The sequence below is a fragment of the Electrona antarctica genome, assembly GCF_951216825.1.
Source record: "Electrona antarctica genome assembly, chromosome: 24".
Taxonomy (NCBI): Eukaryota; Metazoa; Chordata; class Actinopteri; order Myctophiformes; family Myctophidae; genus Electrona; species Electrona antarctica.
Genome location: NC_136803.1, coordinates 18,355,282 through 18,380,399, shown reverse-complemented (window position 1 = coordinate 18,380,399; position 25,118 = coordinate 18,355,282). Strand labels below are relative to the sequence as shown.

The 25,118-nt window shown below is 43.4% G+C and overlaps 1 protein-coding gene and 1 long non-coding RNA gene across 2 annotated transcripts in view; one reads left to right on the top strand and one right to left on the bottom strand.

Annotated features, from left to right (window-relative positions):
• LOC306917360 overlaps window positions 1-518 on the top strand; it is a 90,286-nt gene extending 89,768 nt beyond the window's left edge. The window contains exons 2-3 of the long non-coding RNA XR_013789154.1: window positions 2-53; window positions 161-518. This is a non-coding gene — a long non-coding RNA (uncharacterized lncRNA). The remainder of the gene's footprint in view (window position 1; window positions 54-160) is intronic.
• Window positions 519-12,003: 11,485 nt separating this feature from the next.
• fam171b (family with sequence similarity 171 member B) overlaps window positions 12,004-25,118 on the bottom strand; it is a gene marked incomplete at its 3' end in the record, with an annotated part of 23,306 nt that continues 10,191 nt past the window's right edge. The window contains exons 3-12 of the mRNA XM_079495564.1: window positions 22,317-22,409; window positions 21,563-21,721; window positions 20,670-20,840; window positions 19,825-19,941; window positions 17,645-17,771; window positions 16,959-17,114; window positions 15,872-16,130; window positions 14,816-15,064; window positions 14,036-14,299; window positions 12,004-12,534 (exon numbers count right to left, since the gene is read on the bottom strand). Of these exons, the coding sequence (XP_079351690.1) occupies window positions 12,004-12,534; window positions 14,036-14,299; window positions 14,816-15,064; window positions 15,872-16,130; window positions 16,959-17,114; window positions 17,645-17,771; window positions 19,825-19,941; window positions 20,670-20,840; window positions 21,563-21,721; window positions 22,317-22,409 (2,126 nt within the window). The remainder of the gene's footprint in view (window positions 12,535-14,035; window positions 14,300-14,815; window positions 15,065-15,871; window positions 16,131-16,958; window positions 17,115-17,644; window positions 17,772-19,824; window positions 19,942-20,669; window positions 20,841-21,562; window positions 21,722-22,316; window positions 22,410-25,118) is intronic.

Here is a 25,118-nt window from a genome sequence, read left to right as displayed (position 1 = left end):
GGTGGACTGGCTCTACAAGTTATTGAATTTAATTATTTTCTACTTCTATCCAGGTAAATAGTAGGCCTATACACATGACATTTTTTAATCTGATCAAGAAAAGATCAATCTCTCAAACACACAGTTAGACTGGTAATCATGTCAACACTGCCCTCTACAGGCAATGGACACCAACGACACCAACGACACCACAGCCATGGTGGTTTGGTTACCATGACTACAGCGTGGCGCTTCCCGGCTTAATGGCAGCTGTCATCGCAGTAGTTTCACTCAGAGCCATATAGAGTTGCGCCATTGATGGGTCAGAAAACGGCGCTCGAGCGCTAGCTGTTCATGCAGCCTGGAGACTGGAGAGTGACAATTATAAGCTGGAGTTTGAATACATTTCAATGAAGGCGGCACAAATATCAACAATTTTATAGGCATATGTGTGCAACATGCCAACTGTTTTAAATTAAAGTAGCCTATTGCACAGTAAGTCTCTGTACTGTTTATGTTGTACTATTACTAAAACACGATCAAAGGAATTTAAGATCATTAAAGCTGAGCTGTTGCCTGAGAGTCCAGTCCGGTCCAGTCCTAAGGCCTGTAGCAACTCATAATGTATAATAACTGCTCATAATGCCTCAAACATTTGACAAAAGGTCTAGTGCATAGGCCTATACCATATAAAAAAAATAAATGGAAGCCTATCTTTCTTTCCATTGGTGCCGGTTCAAATCGGACATGATGCGGGAGTTTAGTTTTAGACTAATGCCATTCCCTCATATCTCCCGCTTTATTCTGTCAGCTGAAATAAAGCTGACCATTGTCAAGTGGTCAAGGTTCAATGTGTACACTCTCAGAGTTATGGGTGTCCTTGTCAAGTGGTTAAGGTTCAATGTGTACACTCTCAGAGTTATGGGTGTCCTTGGTTAAGGTTCAATGTGTACACTCTCAGAGTTATGGGTGTCCTTGTCAAGTGGTTAAGGTTCAATGTGTACACTCTCAGAGTTATGGGTGTCCTTGGTTAAGGTTCAATGTGTACACTCTCAGAGTTATGGGTGTCCTTGGTTAAGGTTCAATGTGTACACTCTCAGAGTTATGGGTGTCCTTGCAAATAAAACGCTTGAGAACCATTGTCCTATATAGTGCAGTGGTTCCCAAACCTTTTCATGTCAAGGACCCCCAAATTGACACTCATTAGCCCGCGGACGGCGGACCCCCATTTGAAAAGACATGCCAGGAATTTTCAACCCGTTTAATTTCAAGGACCCACAGTTTGACATGCATTTTGAAAGTAGATCTCACGTCATAAAAGTGTGGGCACCCCTGTTCTAGCCCCTAGGATGACCTGAGGCCCACCACTTAAAAACCACATGCTACGGTGCCCAAATCTGAATTTAGGTGCTCAAATGAACTCAAACTGAAGCAATTCAGTAAAGGCCAACACTTCCTCCTGGGGTCATTTTAGGGGCTGGGACCTCCAGTAAAAGGCCTAAATACTCTCCAAGAGTTGGGGAACAACATATCAAGAGAGTGGAGTGGTAGGCCCTTGGATTGACCCAGGACCAGTGATTAAATGTACCCCACTGAAAAATAGCAGATCTACAAGCTCGTAGCGTGGCACTCGGTGCCGCACTACGAGCTTGTAGATCTGCCCAAAGTTGAAGGGCTTCAACCTTGGGTACTGGGTAGCTGAAGTTGAAGCTCTGCCCTTCAACTGGGCACTTTTACATGTAGGCTGACCCAAAGTTGAAACAGTTGCAAGAGGGACATCTTTGGGCATGGGGTCATCATCGTTGGATATGTTGTTCCCACAACCAAGAAGAGTATTTTACCCTTTACTGGAGGTCCTAGGCCCTTAATGACCCCATGAGGAAGCGTTGACCTTTACTGAATTGCTTTACTATTGTAATTGTAATACTTTTTAGTGTGGTTGCCTATGGCAACCATACTATTGTTCCCCATACCTTTTATTTTAATTTTATTATTTTCTTCTTTCTGGATAAACTTTATTTTGCGCGCTACTCCTCCCACAGTTTTTGTCGCAGCACTTGAGCCATATGTCAAATCGACCGGTAAAATCGGGAATCGTGTGCTATCATTTTGCTAAGACATCTATTGTATAGTTTAATTGATATTAATTAATAGTGCATTATTTTCCCCCATTGACATGAATGGTAAAACTCACATTAAAGTATTTTTTCCTCGGAGACCGTAAGCGGTATAGTTACAAAACTTAGGGTAAATTCATAATAATTACTAAAATGAATTAACTTATAATTGTATCGGTCGGCCTCATGGTGGCGCTATAACAGCCCACTTTACGTTTTGGCTTATAGCTCTTGAACCGTAGGTCCCCATATAGGCCATGCCCATTTCCGTCAGGCTAGATTTTCCGCCATTTTGAAATTTCTTAAAAACACACTTATTTTCTAAACCTACAGATTTTGTCGGAATCTCACAGAAATCGGTACACATGATCTCTGGACGTATCCGACTGCGTTTTTTTTCCCCTGTATCGTTCGGCCTTAATCGTCGTCCGAAGTTAGTGGGAGGGGCCTATTTTACAAAAAATGCCACAAATAAAGAAAGAATGTTTGGTCAAACCATGTGACTCCCATTGGAATTGCATTGTGGCGGCCATTAAAAACAGACAGAACACAGAAAATGCGTTGGATATGTGTGTATGAGGCCATAAGAAAACATGTTCCTGTGTTTGATGGCCGCCTCAATACTTTTCGAATGGGAGTCACTCACAGGCCTCATACACACATATCAAACACATTTTTGTCTTCTGTCTGTGTTTAAGCCACAATGCAATTCTAATGGGAGTCACATGGTTTGACCAAACATTTGTGTTTGATGGCTGTGTTCTGCCCGGTCTTATTTGGAATATCATCATTTTTGTCTTGGCTAGATTTACTGTCAGAGTCCATGTCTGAGAATTTGTGCAGAAGGTCAAGGTGCTGCTGTAATACTTCTTTATAAGAGACAGTAACACCAGGTCATCTGCAAACAGTAGGCATTTGACTTCTGATTTTTGTTTGTTTTCGTCGTTCATGGAAACCGGACCAACAAAGTGTGCAAAACGGAGGTGTGGCATTCGGCACTGTGTGTGGGTCCTATCATCATGACACACACACACACACACACACACACACACACACACACACACACACACACACACACACACACACACACACACACACACACACACACACACACACACGTCGGCCTCAGTCACATATAAAAGACAGCTGTCTTCTCTGTGTCTCTGGGGGAGAGGGGGGGGGGGGGCAGAGCAGCTCGCTCTTCATTTCCAATGGGAGTCACGTGGTTTTGAGGAGACAAGCTTGCTCCCTGCTTACCTGCTTACTCCATGAGGGGGAGGAGGGCAGAAGACAGCAATGGAGCAAGCTTGTCTCGTCCAAACCACGTGACTCCCATTGAAAATGAATCGCGAGTCGTGTGACACAGTTATGCTGACAGCATCCATGTCATGTGCCTTTATTGTCCTCACAGTGTGGCTCTGTTCTCTCGTAGGATTTTGCTCATATCTCGATCTGGATAGCATAAATATTATTAACTGGTGTAGATGGTAGGCTATATAAATAAATATCGAGGTAGCATGGTATGACTCTGACAGTGACACAACAGTGTGTTGTTCTTTTGTTTGGTCAGGATGGTGCTGTTGTTTCCAGCTTTGGACAGCACAGCAGACTACCGCCACCTCCTGGTATAGAAAGTTATTGCACGTGATTTCCTCATCGGCTGTCGGTCTGCTGCAGTCTGTTTGCAGTCTTTTGACAGTTTTAACTAGTTTGACTAGTCTGAACAAGTTTGATCAAGACTGTTTAGTCTACTCTGGAGTCACATTAAGAGATTGTTTTACTTAAAATATGATCGTAACAGTGAAATCCCCCACCACAGCAAGTACTTAACCATGAAACGGATCAAAAGCAAAAGCAGAATTGCCAATATGACATCTATATATGATTCCTCAATTACACATGGAACACAGAACCTTATTAGACTTTTTAGTCTTTTATTTAGTGGGTTTGCAGCCATTTCTGTTCTGGGTGCCATTTCCCACCTGATGTTATGTGGCAATTCTGACTGCTCCAAACCAAACTGAATAACTGCTACTTTGCATAATGTCTTCAGACTAGGACTTAAATGTAAGAAGTACAGCTCATGGGAGTATTTGTATCCTCCAAAGACGACGATGCGATCTCCGACCATGCAGCAGCTATGGTTGGTTGATGAAGGTGGGCCTTTCCCCATGGGCTCAATCTCCTTCCAGGAGAAGGTCTCTGGATTGAATTTCCACAGATAATTGAAACTGTTGGACACGTGCCACATGCCACCAACTATGTACAGCTCTCCATTGAAGGTGAACGCTGAATGATTGTAGCATTCTTCTGGAATCTGTAGGCCTACAGGGGGCATGCTCAGCCACAAATTGGTCACAGTATCAAACACTGTGATGGTGTTGTAATTGTGCAACTTGTCTCCAATGCCCCCAAATACAAACATCTTTGTGCCGATGATGGTGCCAGAGTGACATTCTGAAGCAGGTGGTGGCGAGCCTCTGGTGTTAATGAAAGACCAGACCATTGTGGTGGTGTCCAACTTGTAGATGTCATTAGAAAAGAAATGTACCAACCAATTCCTCCACTTTAATCCTCCAAAGATGTACATGACCTTCCCCAGGACACAGGCTGAGTGGTTGTACCTCGCCTCTGGGACAGTGCCTGAAACCTTGGGCTGGAACCATCGATGGGCGGTGACATCAAATGCATAAAGGACGTTACAGTAACACCCCGATTTATAAGTGCCACCACCCCAGATGTAGGTTATATCATCTATTAGCACAGCTGTGTGGCCGCAGCGCATCGCGGGACCTTCAAGTGGACATTCTCCTCTTCCAGATGTCACTGGAGACACTTCCATCCAGTGCAGAGACGTTGTGTTGAAGACGGACACACCAATCTGATAGCTGTCATTCACGTCACACCCTCCAAACGAGTACACTTTGACCCCCACCACCACAGATGAATAATCATGGTCTCGGTCTAGTGTATCTGTCTGCTTTAATGCATAGCCAAACAGAACAATAATTAATACTAGATAACACTCGGATAATGGTAATGTAACATTATCACCACATATTATATCCAGTATTATATACAAAAATACCACAGCCCCAAATAATTCTAACCCATCCTGTACTAATATCCTTGCGTTTTTTCTGTTGCTGTTAGAAGAGCATTGTGGACCTTGCCACACCAGCATCTCACTGCTTCTATCTGTGCGAGTGGTGTCCTCTTAATTATGGATCCTCTCTTTCTTCTGTTTCTCTCCCTCTGCTCTTGTCTCAGCGTCTCACTCTTGTGTTCTGTCTTCGCATCTGTCCTCGTTGACGATCATGTGCTCGACTCCACATTTTAAGTGTTAAGTGTTAAAAAGCTGCAGCATCTTACATTTATATAGGTTGCTGTGACATCATATCAGCATGTCTGTCAGTCTGTTAGGCTGCTGTGACATCACACACACAACACAAAACCCTTCTAATGTTAAAAAAAACACACCCGTGTGAACTGAGTGGTGTAAGGTCTTATATAGACTGATCAGCTGTGGTCTGACGTAATGTCTGACGTAATGAAATCACACCCGTGTGAACTGGGTGACCATAGCAACCGTGCTCATTTTTTGAGCACAGACAGACAGACGCGTAAATTAACAAAGCCAGTTGTAGGAGTGGTTTACACCACTCAAAAATCAGTCTACACAGCTTGACATGCATTACCCCATTGACCCTTCTTTGATACCAATTATAATCTCTGGGACCCCAATCTACACCGTAATTCCTCAGTGTATATTTAACTCAGAGTTGCAGTCCCATAAGGTGAACCAGTGATTGATATGCCCATATATAGGCAGGCATATAGGCTATGGAGTTCCAGTCCAGAACCACTAGCCAGCCACCCATATATAGACATACCCATGACATCAGGGATCTCCATGTATGGGCATAATGGGGACAGGTACTGAGAGATCTCCATACAGTATGACAGTAACTAATAATAGGCATATAACCTTAGCCAGCGTTTTGTCCAAAGTTCTGGAGACAATTACACTGAGTAGACTTAAGAAGTAGCCTACATCTTGTCTACCGATAACCAATTTGGCTTCAAACATAAGCATGGCACTGTGTATTTTTGCACTTAAAGACATGTATTTAGATAAATATAATAGGCACATTTCTACAATATGTGAGTCATTCCACAAAACCGGTACGATTTGCGGTCCCTCTGACCTTTTCAGGTGTATTTTATCGATTGAGTCACCAAAATATATTTTTAAAAGCTGTTTTTATCATCAATTGAAATGTTCCCTTTAATATTGTGTAATGCATTTTATCTTCATATCAGAAATGTTTTTGCTTTCTTTCAGTAGACACCCCCTATTTTGGCAAATTTTTTTTAACCCCCACCAGGTCCCAAGGTTCCGCTCCCAAAAAAATTAGTCTCTGCGACACATCTAGGGGCTGCAATCTGCATTCAAAGATTTTCCTAGAAGCTTTGTCATTGTATTGTACAACATTGTATTGTATTGTAATTGTATTGGTTGAAAAAAAACGGTCGCAATGACTAACCAATCAGGAACTAGACAGGCAAATCGACCAATGACAAAGCTTCTAGGAAAATCTTTAAATGTAGATTGCGGCCCCTAGATGTGTCATTAAAATCAGACATATTATTGCTTATAGCAGCTTTAACACTTATTTTAACCCATTTAGACCTGAGAACGATTCTATGTGTCTTCTAAATTCTGACAGTTTTCTGAAAAACCCATGTTTCAATGTGGCTCTCAAACATTTTCATGTCAAGTACCCCCAAAAATGTATGTAATTGGCCACCGACCCCAATCTGAAAATATGTTGTTCCAGGGACCCCCCCAAAAGCAAAGATTTGACTTAAAATGTTCACTCTGAAAGAATATATATTCAAAGATTTGCACAATATTATTGTCCACTCATTTGTCTGTGATAAAAATTGAATTTTGTCAAAAATGTCCACCACAATTAAAAGGACGGGAACCCCTTTTGGTGTTTTAAGATTGTTATACTTTAGCTATTGAAAAATAGCAGATGATCATGTAGCATATGTACAAGCTCATAGCTTGTAGATCTGCTATTTTTTTTTTTTAATCTTGAAAATGTGGTGCAAATCTTTGAATGTATATTCTTTCAGAACGTTTTTAGCTCAAATCACATGCTTCTGAGGGGTTCCTGGAATAACATATTTTCTGATGGGGGTCGTGACCAATTCCATATAATTTGTGGGGTCCTTGACATGAAATATTGAGCACCACTGATATAGAAACTGTCGACGTCGGGCCTAAATGGGTTAAGCCAGCCCTGGTGTGGAGAATGAGAACAGTCGTCAACTTGCACTGGTATCAAGTGAGTTTATTAATTAAGTGCACAAAAAAAGGCAAGACTAGAACACTACTGCTATTTTACAGAGGTAAACACAATAGTCGGCCATGATGTCGGAAGGATGGAGGCCTGTAACAATGAATGACTAAGACACAATAGAGCTACGCTAATACATAATAGAACATTGAAAATCAATACGAATATACATTCAGCGCGACCACTTTAGAATGAAAGCAATGTTGCCTAATGATTTATTCATACTTTGTTGTCGTATACAACATGCCAAAAAATATATATATAAAAAAACATGACATGGCAGCTATTTTGGCATGCCCCACCGCTGTAGGACAAAGTATAAATGGGGTTTTTAAAAAGCCAGTAGTATGGTGAGAAGCAGTGAAACCGGGGAGGGGGAGGGGAATGATTTCCCAAGTTTCTCGCTCTGTTGAAAGCATTGGTTGAATACAGAGGTGATGTTTCAGTCACATTCAAGGGTATAAACTTCAGACCTTATAAACCTAAACCTCACAATGGAATCATTTAAGCTTTTTTACATTTCAAACAAACAAACAAAAAATGCTTGTTTTTATCGTACCATGTGCTCTTAATGGGTGAAACACTCCATATTTGACGGCTCAACACACTGGAATACTCTCAGTATGAAAGAAAACAAAAAGAAAAAAAGCAATAGCAAAATAAATAGTTTGAGTTCTTGTCACACAAACATATTGCTTATAACTACAGTATGTACAAAACAAGAGCCACTCATGTAACTATACAATAAGCCCATACATATAGAGGTGAAATGGGTGAAATGGTACAACTACTGCTCCTATGATGGAAGACTAAATGTGGCAACATTTTTGCCTGTAGATCTCTTATCTTGTCTCAGATTTCAGTGTGGTGTCAATATAAGCTCACGGCGTGGCGCATTGTGAGCTTTTAGATAAGCTATTTTCGGTGCACTACACTGTCATAAGTTGATATATCAATCGGGATAAATGCTCCATTACTATATATGACTATGATATGTTGGATTATGAAGAAGATCTTTATGTTGGACCATTATGTTCTCTTTTTACTGCTTTGTGGACATATTCAAAATGTTTGCTAGTGTGGTGCGGCAGTGTAGCAAAATGTTGTGTCTTAGAAAAAAACAAAAGAATCCACCATGTCCCTAAACAGAAGATGGGTTTAACTAAAAAGTGTGACCACTTTTCAGTGTGCAATTCTCTAGGGGTGTGTGAGCTGTTGCCTTGAACAGCCTTAAGACGTGATCCAAATAATCATACGTTCTAGCATATTTCAAAACCAAGAAAAAATAGCTATAGATCCAGGCGATGGTGTTCACTTCAAATGCTGTTTCAGGAAGTGTTTGGGCTGAAAATGTAAAAAAAATAAAAGATCAAAATGGTTTCTATTCAAATGAAATGCATAAAGTATATCGGGAGGAGACTTGTACAGAAGATTTTAGGCCATTGTTGAGAAGGTTCACTTATGTTTTATAGTTACTAGGTGCTATTATCTTTGGGTATCACCTCACAATGTGGAGCTGGCTTTAGTGAAAATGGGACCACTCACTCAGACACCGCATTCTGACGGTTATGAAAAACATCACCTGCCCCCCATGTGGGTTGCACGGGGCAAGCGCAAAATATATTCCTACACACGCGCGCTGAAAAACATTCACTTTCATGCATTCTTAAACAAATGACAGGCGGTGCGATTATGTCAAACAATGATCATTTAAAAGCTACACTAATGTCTCCGTCGTCCAAAACCCACGGAAGGAGCACGCTTCTCCAACTCAGTCTAAAGTCTAAAATCTAAGTTCAATAAAAGTCTCGTCATAATATTAAGTATGAGACGCATTTATACACTATACGTTATTTCATAAGTTATTTAATTTGAAGGGACATTAAATGAGCTAGTCTATGAACTGACAGCATGCTGATTCTCCCAGCTATGGTTTCCTAATGTACCTAAAAAGCAGCAGGTTTAGCGAGCGTTGTAAAGCGCTCCAAATATTTTTTTAAAAAAGGCTTCCAAATATCTATTGACTTTCACAGGAGGCAGTTATGGTGAGGGATAAGTGCACTAATAGACCTGTGTCCATATCCACCCTGAAAACAGACCAATTCCAGCTAGAATGGGCCTTTGTTTGTGGCTCAACTCGATTCTCAGATAAAATAAAATAATAATAATAATAATAAGATTGTAGGTCAGAAGATTTTAATGTGGGCCGTTTGTGGGGTTTCAATGGGTTGCGGTAGAACAAAGTCCTGCCTTTCATGATTTGTACTACATGGCCCGGTTAAAATCAGAATGAGTTGAAGCGGTGTTGCAGACAATGATGTTAATGTGCTGACACATTAACATCAACATGGGAGATGCTGACACATCTAAGACAGGACTTGTAGCCTTAAGAAACAGAAACACGACGTATTTCAAGTCATTCTGGCCCAGTTATGCGAGTCAATAATATGTCATCTGACCTGAAAAGTGTACATATAACTCAATATGTTTGTAGTGACACCTGGCTGGATTCAGAAAAGCACATGGTAGTAAATATGGAGTAGAGGCAGGATGAAAGTGCTCTATAAAAGTGGCAGATCCAAGAGCTGTGGAACATTAGGTTCACATGGAATTTCTTTTATTTTTTTCACTGAAATGTCTCGCTGGTGATCTTTGACTTGAGCCTAATTTGTACTCTGTCGAACGACTGCCGCGCTTGCAGTGCTGGCTTGTAGATATGTTTTTTTTAAGCCAGTAACACCGTCGTCGCGACGGTCGGAGTACATTTAATGCGTCAGGGTGAAAGGGCAACACCGCCGCACGACACACATCCACAGTCAGATGCTTTGAGTTTGTACTTGTACTTGCGTTTGTACTTGAGCTAGCGTATATATGCATTCTTTGGCACGGTTGTACAATCACGTAATTCCAGCTACAACAATGCCTTATGTGAACACGACGCTTACAGATAATTCACCCCCGCCGTTAACTTACAAGGAAAGGCTAAACAATTATTTTGGGAAAATATTGGGGCGATATTTACTGTACTGTAACTTCCCCCAGAAACCACAAGAAGCAGCACTTTTGGCTTAGAGAGGGACCACTCTAAGCGTCAGACAACAACGCAACTGTCAGGCTCTCTGCCATTCAAAACAGTTTACAAATTATCCATCCAGAGACCCTAAGAAATCCTAAGAATGTAGCCTACCCACCCCCCCCCCCCCCCCCCCCCAAAAAAAGAAACCTTAAAAAACAACACATGCACATTTTCTTGATATTTGTTGACAGTGCGAAAAAAGAAAGTATTTATAAAAAGCTTGTGTCCCACTCGTGTATCGCAATTCAAATCGCGTCGCACTAAATCAGCAAAACAATCGCAAAATGTTTTTTTCTTTGTTTGTTTGTGTACACATAATCGTGCAGGCATAGTGAAAATAGCTCGATATGGGTAAACGTGAAGCCAGACATATACTGTTAAGTAGGAGCTTCGCCATGTTCCCGGCGGTCACACAGAGCGTCTCCCAATGTTACCCAAACCCTGCACAGGTTCCGTGATGGGCTTCCCTTGAGCGTAGGGTTGGGAACCTTTTTCTTATTTAAACGATTCCGGTTCCTTAAACGATTCCTTTAGGAGGGTTCCAAATTGACTCTTACAGGTCTCTGATTAACCCATTTAGGCCTGACGTCGAAATAAAAAAAACGTTCGCTCTGAAAGAATATATACATATTCAAAGATTTGTGCCGCATTTTTACGATTTTTCAAAAATAGCAGACCTACAAGTTCATAGCGCGCCACTCGGTGGCGCGCTATGAGCTTGTAGATCTGCTATTTTTCAATAGCTAAAGTATAACATAACGCTTGAAACACCAAAAGGGGTTCCCGCCCAAAATGGGTTAAAGTGAGACCTGTGAGAGTGTATAAATGGAACCAAACAGATGGTTCCATTCGTACCCTCTCAGAGTCACGGTGGTCCTTGAAATAAAACTCGTTTGAGAACCACGGTTGTACAGCAGGCGTGAAGTCCACACAACCAGCTCTGACAGTGTGATAAAAAACAGTTTCCTGGAAACGGTTCTAAATAATGTGAGGATGTTCCTCAGCGAGGGGTCCTCGGGCGTGCACGTGGCCATGGTGCCGCTCTGGCTGCTGCTCAGGTCCTGCTCCTCGCCGCCGTAGCGGCCTCACAAATTGCCAGTCACAATGTGGGACATGGGGTGTCCCACATTGTGACTGGCAGGCATCAGTGTTCAAATGCCATAATACGTAGTCTACTGTAGTTGGCCTTCTGCTGTAATGCACTCTCGTTGTCTCTTTTTCCAGCAAGATGTGTTTTTAAGCCTGTTAAAATAACATGATAAATATCCCCTAGGGTTGGCTACAGTACCACCCATGAGGCAATATTAGGCCTATGGTTGAATATGACATCAAGGAATTTAATAGCAACTTAAGTAATAAGTTGCTAACCCAGTCCCGTCCCGTCCCCCCGCCAAACACAAGCGATGCTTCTGTCCCTCATAAATGAACAGTTTGGATCTGGTCAACAACGCCCCCCATGCTCTCAGCTCCGCTTGGCCTGCAGCGGCCGCCCCTCGCGCACGTGCTTATTGGCGGCGCTCCTCTTCGCCGCCCTCCCGCCGCCCCCCTTCTCCCGCACCTTCCTGAGGCGGCGCGGGGGGGGAGGCGTCCCCCGGGACTCGCTGTCCTCCTGGGCGCTGGACCACGCGTCCATGCTGCCGTCCATGGCACGCTCCTCGGGTATGTTGGGGATGCTGCTGCCGCTACCGTCCAGGATGTTCCTCAGCGAGGGGTCCTCGGGCGTGCACGTGGCCGTGGTGCCGCTCTCGCTGCTGCTCAGGTCCTGCTCCTCGCCGCCGTAGCGGCCGCGGTGGGACGACGGCAGCGATGAGGCGCGGGAGGAGGAGTGGGAGGACGAGGCGGAGGAGGAGTGGGGCCGGTCGCGATAGGCGTCGCGGAGGCTCTGCGGAAGCGCCGACGACTCGCTCATGTCCACGCCCGAGTCCAGGCTGGTGTCGTTGCTGCTGGGCCTCCGGTGGTGGCCCCCGTGCAGCTCGATGATGGAGTGGCGCACCTGGAAGTACAGTACGTACAGTAAGTACATTTTATTTATATATATATAGCACTTCTCACACCATCATCATCATTTTTCGACCGCGGTCGAGATCATGGATTTCACAATGCCACGCCAGACTTCCCGATCCTTCAATGCCCCATCCCCAGTTCCTGCTTACTGATGCATGTATCCCTAGCGATGCCATTAGGGAATGACAGTTTTCTCCCTCTGGTCTGCTTTGAGGCAGGATTCCAGAAGGGAAGATATAACCTCATTCAGTCAGCTCTGTAGCACTGGCCAACAAACTGTGTTCTTCTGGATCTGACTAGTGAAGAAACACAGGGAAGGTTGCTGTATATTAGATTAGTCGATGGGTGGCTCTTCCAAGACAGATTTTGCAGATTTTTCACAGAAGACTCACAGTGTGCTTTAATTAATACAGATAATAAAAAAACAAAACGAGGTAATTAAAGAATTTAGAACAGAAAGGGCCCTGTACTATTTTTGCCATGCTACACACCTTTTTCTTTTTTCTTTTTTACTATTTTGAAAACATTTAATAATTGTTCAACTAGCTGATCTACATCGACACGTTGTGAGCTTGTAGATCGGCTATTTTAACTATTCAAAAATGTTTTTCAAAATAGTTAAAAAAGGCACCCCTTATCCCAGGGGTTCTCAACGTTTTTGGCCGGGGACTCCCCGAGATGCTTTGGCAGTGTCTCAGGACCCCCGCCCCGCCCCGCCCCCTCCCGACCCCCTCCCTCCCGACCCCCAATATAAATTGGGGGCTACAATAACCTTAATAGAGACAATACACCATAAATAAATACTGAAACCAGATATTATCATTAGGGAAGGTGTATGAACATTTAAGATTGTATGTACTATGTGTACTATATGTAAACTCTTCATTTCCATTTTCCAGCCATTCAGTTGCAAAAAAAATATTTTAATAATTTGGGGATCCCCCAAAATAATTTGGCGACCCCCCGAGGGGTCGCGACCCACGGGTTGAGAACACCTGCCTTATCCCACCGACATACATACTGAATGCCAGTTTGCTCAGACACATATGACGTAAATTCTCGTTCATTGTCAATGGCATTTTTAGTTTTTGTTCAGGCAAAGCTAGCGCCCCTCAAAAAATTGTCCACAAATGGTATTTATATAGTGCCTTTATCCAAGGCGCTTTACAGAGATTGTGCATTACATTCACCCATTCACACACACCGATGCCGGAGGAAACCATGCAAGGCACCAACCTGCACATCGGGAGCAATTGGGGGGTTCAGAGTCTTGCTCAAGGACACTTCGACACTAACTCTGGGGGAGCCCGGGTTGGAACTGGGAACCTTGCGGTTCCCATCCGGCCACTCTACCCCTGAGCCACTGCCGCCCCACAGAGGCGTGTGTGGCACCCACAACCTTCAAAGCCCGTGTTAGTGTCAGGAACATCTAACCAGCAGTACGTGGTAACCTTTTGTTTTCAGTGTTAGTGTTCTAGGAAACATCTAACCTGACGGCTCGGCTTGCCCTCCAGCGACACGAACCAGGCCCGCGGTCCCGGGTGGGACGAGGAGGACGTCTTGCCCCCGCCGCCGCGCGTCAGCTCCAGCAGCGTGCGTTCGGAGATGCCCTGGAGCTCTCCGGGGCCCCCGTGGTGGTGGTGGTGCCCGCCGCCGAACGCGCCCATGCCCGCCGCCTCGTTGAGCGTGCCGGGCACAGAGACGGAGGACTCCAGGAGGTTGTTGTAGCGGCCCCACGCGGCTGGGTTGGGGACCTGGTGAAGCAAGAAGGCAACGTCACTGGTACCATTTTCTTACGATTTTTGTAAACCTTTCTTGTCAATAGAGCATAGCAGTGGCCGTTGGTTTTTCTGGAGCCACTGAAAAATCGGCCATTCATTTTCATATATATATCAATTATTTTAAGCCTAGAATCAAGCCATCGTGGTGAATCATGACCATAAAACCTTTGATTCTGTGGGGGAAAAAAACGTTTGAATAAGTAATTATACGATATACTACATTTAATAATTCAGCGTTTCTTCACAAAATCAAATGTGTTATGGTCATGATTGGCATGATGAAGACCTGTCGAAATGTTGCAATTTGTTGCCTAAAATAAAGTAAGTCTCAGAGCTCTACAAACTGGTGTGCGGATGTTCTTCCTCTTCCTTGATTCTAGGCTTAACATAATTGATATAAATATTTATGTAAATATGTGGGGAAAAATGAATGAATTTATTTCAGTGGGTCAATCTATACATTGAGTCAGACTAAAACAATATTCTAACCTGCCCCGGGGGAGGCGTCTCCAGGGGCTGCGGCTCGTCCTGGCTCCCGCGCTGGGGGTGGGGGGCTTTGGGGAGGGTCTGGGTGAAGCCGTCTCCTCCGGCGGGCTCCGAGTGCGGGTCGTAGTCGCCCCCGTTGCGGGGGAAAGTGGCCGACTTGCAGCCGCCGCCGCCACCACAGGGCGGAACGTTAACCTGGTCCTGAGGACCCCCACAGAAGAGCTCCGGAGCCTGGATGAGGATCAGCTTGTCCTGGAAGTAGGCCTGTCACCATTATTACCCCCAGAACATACATGGGCAACTGGTGGCCCCCACCTTCACTTAATGTGGCCCGCAGGTTAATATTGGAATACTGATATATTATTTATTTCAGCTGTTAGACTTCCAAACATGACCCGCTTTAATTACTTCAGTCTAAATTAGTAGCTTAATGAGTAGTATTGAAATGTTATTGTCTTTTTGTATGTCCAATGTATTTGTATTTAGTTCATAAAGTTAACGTAACTATAATGAAAGGCATTTGAAGTTAAATAAAAACTTTTCAGGATTCCAATTTCTCCAAAATACTAAATAGCAGAAATTATTTAAATTCAAATATAGCAAAAATAGCCAATCTACAAGCTCAAAACGTGTCACAGTGCAATGTTTTGAGCTTGTAGATTGGCTATTTTTTCTACGACAGTAATATGCAATGTGGCCCTCTGAATTGAGTGTGGAAATATAGTGGCATCATCAAAGTTGCCCACCCCTACACTAGAACACTAAACATATTTTTGTCACATCACTAAACACAGGTACTGTATATTTTAACCAATGTAAAATATTCCATAAACAATATTTCTCATCAAAATCTATTGAAGTACAGCAATACATGGCAACTTGAGGTACTCTTTATACTTCATCATGCCTTGTAGATGGAAATGTGGCTTTTTACTGTGCGTTTCCTTAATTTTTAGACTAGTCGTGTAGTCTGTTACAAAATAAATTCGTAAACGTTTCAAAATAACGCTGACATTTTTTTAGCTTGCGGCTCTTGGACTTTTCGGAATTTGGCCCTACCTGGAAGAACTGGTCGCAGCCCAGGTTGGACCCGCGGCGGCTCTGCTCGGAGCGCTCGCGGAGGCGCGCCACCTCGTCATTGTTGACGTAGTGCGACGGCGGGGCACTGGACTGATGATGGGCCCCGGGGCCTTTGGCCCCCCGGTGGTCCCCCGGGGGGCCCAGGTTCTCGTAGAGGGGGCCCGCGCCGGAGGACGCCCCCTGGTGGAGGCTCCCGCCGGGGTCCTCCACGTAGATGTTGTAGTTGGCCTTGTTGTGCCTGTTGGGGCGCAAGGTTATAATAGTTTAGGGATTTGCTAGTTATAGTTTAGCTTTATTAGTCCACAGACTTTGTCCTACACAAACATTAAATTCCCATTGACAATGAATGGAGTGTCTATTTGCTAGTTTTTTATTTGTTTTCTATTTTTGTGACAATGCATGTGTTATGTTGTTTTAGTTTTTTCTGCCCTTTTCAATCCTGCACCTGACGAATAAGTCAGGTGTAGGTTTGAAAAGGGCCAGGGTAAGTCTAATAAAAAGTAAAAACTTTAAAAAAAAATATATATATATTCAGTTACAGATGAAGCTTATAAATGAATTGACAAAAACAAAAACTAAGGGCAGGGGTCCTTGAGGGAGTTCCAGGGGGTCCCCAGCTAAATGATAGTTTGGAACCAAATGGACCCTTATGGGCCTGTAACTCACATGGACCCTTATGGGCCTGTAACTCAGAGTGTACAAAATGCCTAATGGACCCTAACAGGGTCCATTTGGTTCCATTTGTACACTCTCAGAGTTAAATTAACATTGATTTTACAATATAAATTGGGGTCCCAGAGATAGAAATGTCATTAAATGGGGGTCTGTACTGTAGACTAATATGCATGTCAAACTGGGGGTCCTTGAAATTAAACTGGTTGAGAATCACTGCTAGAGCCCTAAAAATCTTCTCTTATGGGGGTCCCTGGCATGCCTTTTCAAATGGGGGTCCGCGGGGTAATTAGTGTCAATTTGGGGGTCCTTGACATGAAAAAGTTTGGGAACCACTGATTTAGTTAAGTTAATTTATTTAGTTTTATCGTTAGTTTTAGTGAACTCTAATAACCTTGGCGTGGTGGAGGAAGGGTCGCACTGGACGCTGCGCGAGGCCAGCAGACCCTCCTCCATGTGGGTGGAGGTGGTCTGGTCCTTCTTCAGTACGGACAGCTTGGTGAAGCGGGCTTTCCTCCTCCTCCTGCGCGGCCCTCCTCGCTGGGAATCTCTGTGTGTGTGTGTGTGTGGAGGAAGAAAGTACATTCATTCACTGTTTCCCACACTGTGGGTCACATTTTTATGGGTCCCTTAGTTTTTTTGTTTTTAATTATGTCACGACATTTTCAAAAAACGCAACATTTGTCATGAATTATAAACCAATTAAATGTTTTCTACAAGCTCACACCGCGGCGCGAAGTGACGCGTTGTGAGCTTGTAGATCGGCTATTTCCACTAGCGTGGGTCCCGGGGAGACATCAGATTTGTCTTTAGGGTCACGGGCTGAAGGGTTTGGGAACCACCGCATTAATTCATTCATTGAGGATCCAGTACTCTACTCACAACTAAAGCCCATTGAGACCTGAGACCACATTCTACAAAATGTCTTCTAAATCCTGACAGTTTTCACTGTTATTTCTTCACTTAGAATGAAAAACCCAGAGTTGGAAAACCCCACTGGTCTTCAGAATTCACCGTGACGATATCACACAGCCAGCTACTGTACATCCTCACCGGTTAATCGGCCTACGGTATACTTACCCGCAGTGGCACACGAGCACGGAGAGAAAGCCGATCAGGATGGCCAACGTCCCTCCCAGTATGCCCACCAGCAGGTACGTATGGTAGGAGAGGAACTCCATGGAGCTTCCATGTCCCATCATGTAACCTGGAAGGAGGACGGACGCACGGGGCCGAACAGAATGATTCAGTTGCACGCCCGTAAGTATTAGTGAACAAAGCTCTGCCCCCATTTACGTACTGTATGTTTGCTCGCTGATGCAATCAGTTACATTAAAGGGATCTTGACATAAAAGATAAAAAAAAAGTTTTTGTAAATGTTCTTTTTTTTTTAAGGTTTTCTGAGCTCAATAGAGCGTCGCAGTCCCGCCCCTTACCATGGCCCAGGAAATGATTCTCCGTTCATTTTCCTCATAGACATTTCAGAAAGTATTTATTTAAAGACGTTTACGCCGCGGACAAAGCCAACTCTTGTCGTGACAAATCATGACAACAAACACAATTTTTCGGGCCAAACAAAGAATTAGAAAGTAGAAAAAAACGGCAGGTTACAACACTTTTTTTGTTGTTTTTCTTCTATGTAATTATTTGTTTGGTCCAAAATATTGTGTGTGTTGTCATGATTTGTCACGACTCGAGTTGGCTTCGTACGACGCTTAAAAGGTCTTTAAATAAATACTTTTTGAAATGTCTATGGGAAAAATGCATTGGGATTAATTTCCTGGGCCATGGTAAGGGGCGGTACTGCGACGCTCTATTGCACCCAAAAAAACTGAACTTTTAACATTCGGTACATTTTCTGTGGTCTGGGGTTTTCTGGCTCAAACAAGTGCTCTGATTTGCCCGTGGACTGTGAGGTAAGAGTCCACAAATCCCATAATATGACATAGGAATTTGCCAGCAGATGTCACTGTTGAGGCCTGTTTTGCCTTTTTTCTTTGCATCTCAAAAGGCAGGACACACAGAGAAAACCCCAGATCGCAGAAAATCCACTGAATGTTCAAAGTTCAGGTTGTGTGGGTGTAATTGAGGTCATATCATCTAAAAGAAAAACAAAAAATAAATAAATGAATGATCATAAAACCTTTAAGATTAGTTTTACTTTTACATTGCCTGTAACCCTACTAGAAAGCAAAACTTTGACTTTTTATGTTTTTATGTGAATTGCATTGCAGTGTCATAATGTCATAATACGTGAATAGCAGATCTACAATCGCATGTGTAGCAACGTGATGCTTTGTGAGCTTGTAGAACTGCTATTTTCACTGAATATATTTGATGTAAAGGGGGGGGGGGGGGGGGGGAGTCCTATCATAGACCCTTGGGGGGGTCAATGATGTATATAGGATTTAAGTGGTTAAATGACAACTGTGAGCTTGAACATAGACTTCATCCATGGCTATTAATGATGTTAATAACTAATCAAATTGCATACATTCAGTAGAATACTTTACAGCAGTGGTTCCCAAAGTGAAGTCCTGGAACTCCCTCAAGGACCCCCAGGGGTCCTTGAGGGAGTTCCAGGGGGTCCCCAGCTAAATGATAGTTTGGAACCAAATAGACCCTTATGTGCCTGTAACTCACATGGACCCTTATGGGCCTGTAACTCACAGAGTGTACAAAATGGTTCCATTTGTACACTCATTAACATTGATTTTACAATATAAATTGGGGTCTCAGAGATAGAAATGGGGGTCCGTAGCCTAATTCATGTCAAACTGGGGGTCCTTGAAATGATACGCGTTGAGAATCACTGCTAGAGCCGTAAAAAAAATCTTCTCTTATGGAGGTCCCTGCGGCGTATCTCTTCAAATGGGGGTCGGCGGGCTGATTCGTGTCAATTTGGGGGTCCTTGACATGAAAAGGTTTGGGAACCACTGCTTTACAGAAAGGCTGTTTGTTAACCCATTCAGGCCTGACGTCGAAATAAAAAAAACGTTCGCTCTGAAAGAATATATATTCAAAGATTTGTGCCGCATTTTTACGATTTTTCAAAAATAGCAGACCTACAAGTTCATAGCGCGCCACTCGGTGGCGCGCTATGAGCTTGTAGATCTGCTATTTTTCAATAGCTAAAGTATAACGTAATGCTTAGTTAAAACACCAAAAGGGGTTCCCGCCCAGAATGGGTTAAAAGCTATAATATGACACAGATGCGTCCTCAGGTCTAAATGGGTTAAACGGTCTAAAAGGTGTCCTACTGTTTGAGGAGGGCATGGGAGCAGCAATCCAGTAGCCCAGATGAGAGGCTGTGTAGCTCCACACCAGACCATCGCCCACTGTCTTCACCATGCCCAGACCCTGCTTCTCCCACGCGCCTGCATGCCAACACACCAACACAGCAAATCACTATTAGTTTGGCCTAGATAGGGAAACTCCTGTTACTGAACTACGTATAGCAATGAGGACTGGGAATATAGAGCTATTACATTTATTCATTCTAACTACTTGTGTCTGTCTACTTGTTGTTAACTAGTTGTACGAACGCTTGTTTTCTATTGTTGTATTGTTTATTGGATCTTGTTTAGTCGATACACTTAATTGTTTTAGCTCATGCTCATTTGATTTAGCTATTTGTCTCATCTGTTTAAGGAAATAGGTAGCTGATATATTGCACTTTTACCTTAGCGCTAGGTATACTCTTGGTTGCTTGTTTTTGCAGAAAATGCACTAAAGACTTCTGGTGATTAGTAGTTTTTGTTCCCTACCTATGTTGAATACACTTATTGTAAGTCGCTTTGGATAAAAGCGTCTGCTAAATGACTGTAATGTAATGTAATGTAACTGATAAACCTTTAAAAAACTCTACCTCTACATACTCTACTCTTTACAGATTGGTCGAAATAATGTTGTATTGATTAATATAAGGCCTGGATTGAGAAACAAAGCTATATGAACCAGTACTCTCATTCGGTTGAATCATTCTCTAAGTACTACATTGCATCTTTCCCCCCTAAAATCTCTAATGTCATTCACTCGTTTTTGGAGCAAAAAACCCTGTGATATATTCAGTATTTTCTGTTCTTTTCTGTGAAGCCTTTCTTACCAGTCTTGGCGTTGAAGGCCCAGGCCGGGACGGCGTCGGCGGGCCGTAGCTTGGTGCTGTGTCCCAGGGGTAAGGTGATCTGGATGGGACCTCGAATCTGCAGCTCCTGGCCCTCGGAGTAGAGCGTGGCACTGATAGCAGCCACCGCCTTCAGCTCCACGCTCCTGTAGACTGTGGACGACACATTTACTTTTTTTTATAATATTTATTTTATTTTGAAAAAGCAGTACAATAACAGCATTTCTATGCATACATAGGACACAAGTGCAGTTCCCAGGATTTTTTCCCTCCCTCCCCCCTCCAAGTGACTCCATCGCCAGTGTCTCTGTAACATCCTTGCTTTCTTCAGGACCACATATGGCATCAAGTCAACACTTAACAGGGGCAAAGGGCAATATCGCTTCAGAGTGTACATTTCAGAAGGAGAAAAAGAAGAAAGAGCGGGCAGACAAAAAAAAAGACAAAGACAAAAAGACTACAACCAAGAAACAAAAGTATAGGGACGACACATTTACATGATTCAAACTGTGTGTACTGTTAAGTATGAAGTCTTGAATGTAAACATTGAATGTTGTTGAGTGTTCGTTCATTAACGGACAATGAAGTATAGTCTTGAATGTAAATACGGTGTTCATTCACTATGAACTTTTGTAAATGTTGTTTGGACAAAATCTGTATAGGAGTAAAGTAATATATAAAAGTGTATTTTGTGAAAATCGGCGTCCTGGTGGCACTATCATAGGCCCGACATATTTAAATTTGGGGCAAAGGCTCTGCATGCTCTGGCAGTCAGGGAGTGTGTGTTGCACAGTTTCGGGCCAATCGGCCTAACGGAGCCGGAGATTAGCTGTTCACAGATGGACGCACACGCGGGGCGGCATCAGCAATCTCACCTGACTTGCTGCCGACGATGGCGGGCGTGCAGTTGACACAGTCCTTGGTCAGGTGGTGGCGCGGCACCGTCACGTAGGCCGTGAGGGACGACGCGTTGTCGCCCTCGGAGAGCGCCAGGAGGTCCTTGTGAAACCTGAGACTGGGCTGGAAGGACATATCTGTGGAGAGCGCGATGTATCCGATGATTTGACAGTTATCTGAATCCCTCGACCGCACAATGTATTTTAGGCACATTATGTTACTGAGCCCCTTCTTGCCGTTATCTGAGAGCGCAGCTCGCGCACGCATCTGGGCGGCGGGCGCACAAGGACATCGAGGGGTTTGTTTCAGGTCACTTTATTGTTCAATTACCTTAGCTTGCCGATGAATGACCTTTTTTTTGTAGGGTGAATACATTTTTAGTTTGACCAATCGGTGTAGATTCTAAGATGGACTTAGAAGGTAGAATTTTAGATTTTGTTTTTACACACCATTATAATGTTCTTATTTTGATCTTAAGACTCACTTACTGAGTGTCAGTCTCCAGGTTTTCTTCAGAATATGTTATGACACTTATTTACCACGACACTGTGGCACATTGTGAGTCCACTACTACCAGTGGTTCTCAAACTGTTTCTTTTCAAGAACCCCCCATAACTCTGAGAGTTTACAAATGGGTTCAACGGTCATATGCTGTTGTGGAACAGCGCATGTGCATTTCTATTGTGCATAGAGCCTATTGCAGTCAGACCACTGACACACAGTATAGCCTACCTGGTATTTTTCCGGTGATGAGAACGGAGTCTTCAAACAGCCAGATGTTGCCCTGGTTGTGAGGGAGCAGCAGGATGGTGACTGCTGAGAATACTGGGAACAAAAGACACGCATACAAACTCATGTTTATTATTAGGGCTGTGACTCTTTGGGTGTCCCACGATTCGATTCCGATTCTTGGGGTCACAATTCGATTCAAAATCGATTCTCTATTCAAAATGATTCTCGATTCAATACATAGGATTTCATCACAATCTACTCCAGTCTTCAGTCTCCAACTGAAGTGACTATACAGTACAGTAACTTGAAAATGACTGAAGACATGATGTTTACTGTGATTAGGGTAAGCTTACATTTCATATCACAAACACCATGTAGTGAAAACTCCTGTAACTGTAACCAGAAGAAGGAAAAAAAAGATTTTTGGAAAATATGAATTGATTTTGAATCGTTCATAACGGGAATCGCGATTCTAATTCTAATCGAATTTTTTGACACCCCTATTTATTATGCAAAGAACAGAACCCTACTGTATGTACTTCATTGTCGGTACTGGTCCCCTAGACCAGGGGTTCCCAAAGTGGGGTCCGGGGACCCCCAGGGGTCCTTGAGGGAGTTCCAGGAGGTCCCCAGCTAAATGATATTTTGAAACCAAATGGACCCTTATGGGTCTGTAACCCTGAGAGTGTCAAATGGAACCAAATGGACCCGGGTCGATTTGGTTCCATTTGTCCACTCTCAGTTAAATTAACATTGGTTTTACAATATAAATTGGGGGTTCCAGAGATGCCATTAAAATGGGGGTCCGTAGACTATATGCATGTCAAACTGGGGGTCCTTGAAATTCAACAGGTTGAGATTAAAAAAATCTTGTCTTATGGAGGTCTCTGACATATCTCTTCAAATGGGGTTCTGTGAGCTAATTAGTGTCAATTTAAAGGGATCCTTGACATGAAAAAGTTTGGGAACTATACTTCATTGACTAGCGTCCCCGGTACTGGTCCCCTAGAGGCCCCTATATGCCCATGCCCGTAGCAAACAACAACTTAATTAAATCACAATAAAACAATAAATGTGACCATTGGATTTTTCATGTCATGTGAAAGCAGGGAATCATAGCTTCAGATTGACGTATTGGTTGTTCAGTTTGACCCACCAGTTTTGGAGATATGGCTTATAGAGTAATGTCTTGAAGAAAACAGCGAGCTGAGAAAACAGGCTTGAAAGGTTCACTTCTGTGGACTCTAACATTACACCTAGCTGTTTAAGCCTTTATTTCATATTTACATGTCGATTTCAGCTCTGACACGTATTTCAGACATGCTGTAGTATGTGAAGAGTCTGCCTGTGCTATTAACTCATTTTGTAAAAATAAAAAAAATCTGGTCACAAATGTGTGTGTTTGCCCTGAGGCATGCTGTCAAATGAGACGTTCTGGTATCTTGTTTTTGTGGTTCATGTTTCAGGGTTGTGTTGTCCTTGTATATATATATATTTTTTTCCCCTGCTCTTTTATTAAGTATTTTAAGTCGTACTGATGCAACAGAAATGACTACTTAAAAATAATCCATAGTGTTTGTGTTTGTGTGTGTATCTTCTTTTTAGGCAATGTAACACTGGGCTGGGAGAAAATATTCTGTGGAGTCGTCATATTTGATCCATTTCTATAGGACAGTGGTTTTCAACCAGTGGTCCGGGGACCACCAGTGGTCCTTGAGGGGGTTCCAGCTAAATGATGGAGAGTTGGAGTTGGTAACCAAGTGGACCCTTATTAGATCTTTAACTCTTGAGAGCGTAAAATTAAACCAAATGGACCCGTATGGGTCCATTTGGTTTCATTTTACGCTCTCAAGAGTACAATTATTGTTAAGCAGCTGCATTACTTACTTGATTTACAAGAAGTCCACACAATTAGATAATGTAGAAGAATTGTTATTTTGATCAACGTTTGCTAAAAGCATGGAATTGTAGACGAAACCTTTTGCAACGACATAAAATATCCTTTAGTAGTTCAGGGTCTGAGGCTAAATGTCATCAAATGGTGGTCCATGGCTCAAATACTAAATAAATAATGGGCCTTGATATGAAAAGGTTTGAGAACCACTGCTATAGGAGATTACCCTTTCTCTGGTTGAATTAAGCCAGGAACGCAAATTTGAAAGAAGTCAACTTGACGTGAAATAATATGAATGAATATCATAATGACTGCATGGTTTAGGTTGAAATGAAATGTGCAACACCGCCAGCAGGTGGTGCTACTGGCACGCTGTTTGATTAGTTTTAGGGGTTCAGCTGGTTAGATAATACAGCAGGCCAGGGAGGTGCCTCAGCCTCTGGGTTGGTGGGATGCATGACGGCACGCTGTCCCCCCAGCTGCTACTTATTAGTCATTCCAACCCCCCTCTGCCCCCCCTCTCTCCCTCTCTCTCTCCACTCTCTCTCTGTCCCTCTCTCTCTGTGTCCCTCTCTCACACTCTCTCCCCTCTCTCTGTGTCCTCTCTCTCTATGTCCTCTCTCTCTCTCTGTGTCCCTCTCTCCCTCTCTCACCCCTCTCTCTGTGTCCTCTCTCTGTGTCCCTCTCTCCCTCTCTCCCCTCTCTCTGTATCCTCTCTCTCTGTGTCCTCTCTCTCTGTGTGTCCCTCTCTCTCCCGCTCTCTCCCCTCTCTCTGTATACTTTATCTCTGTGTCCTCTTTCTCTGTGTCCCTCTCTCCCCTCTCTCTGTGTCCTCTCTCTCTCCCTCTCTCTCTCTCCCCCCCCCCCTCCCCTCTCTCTCTCTCTCTCTCTCTCTCCTCTAGCTGTTG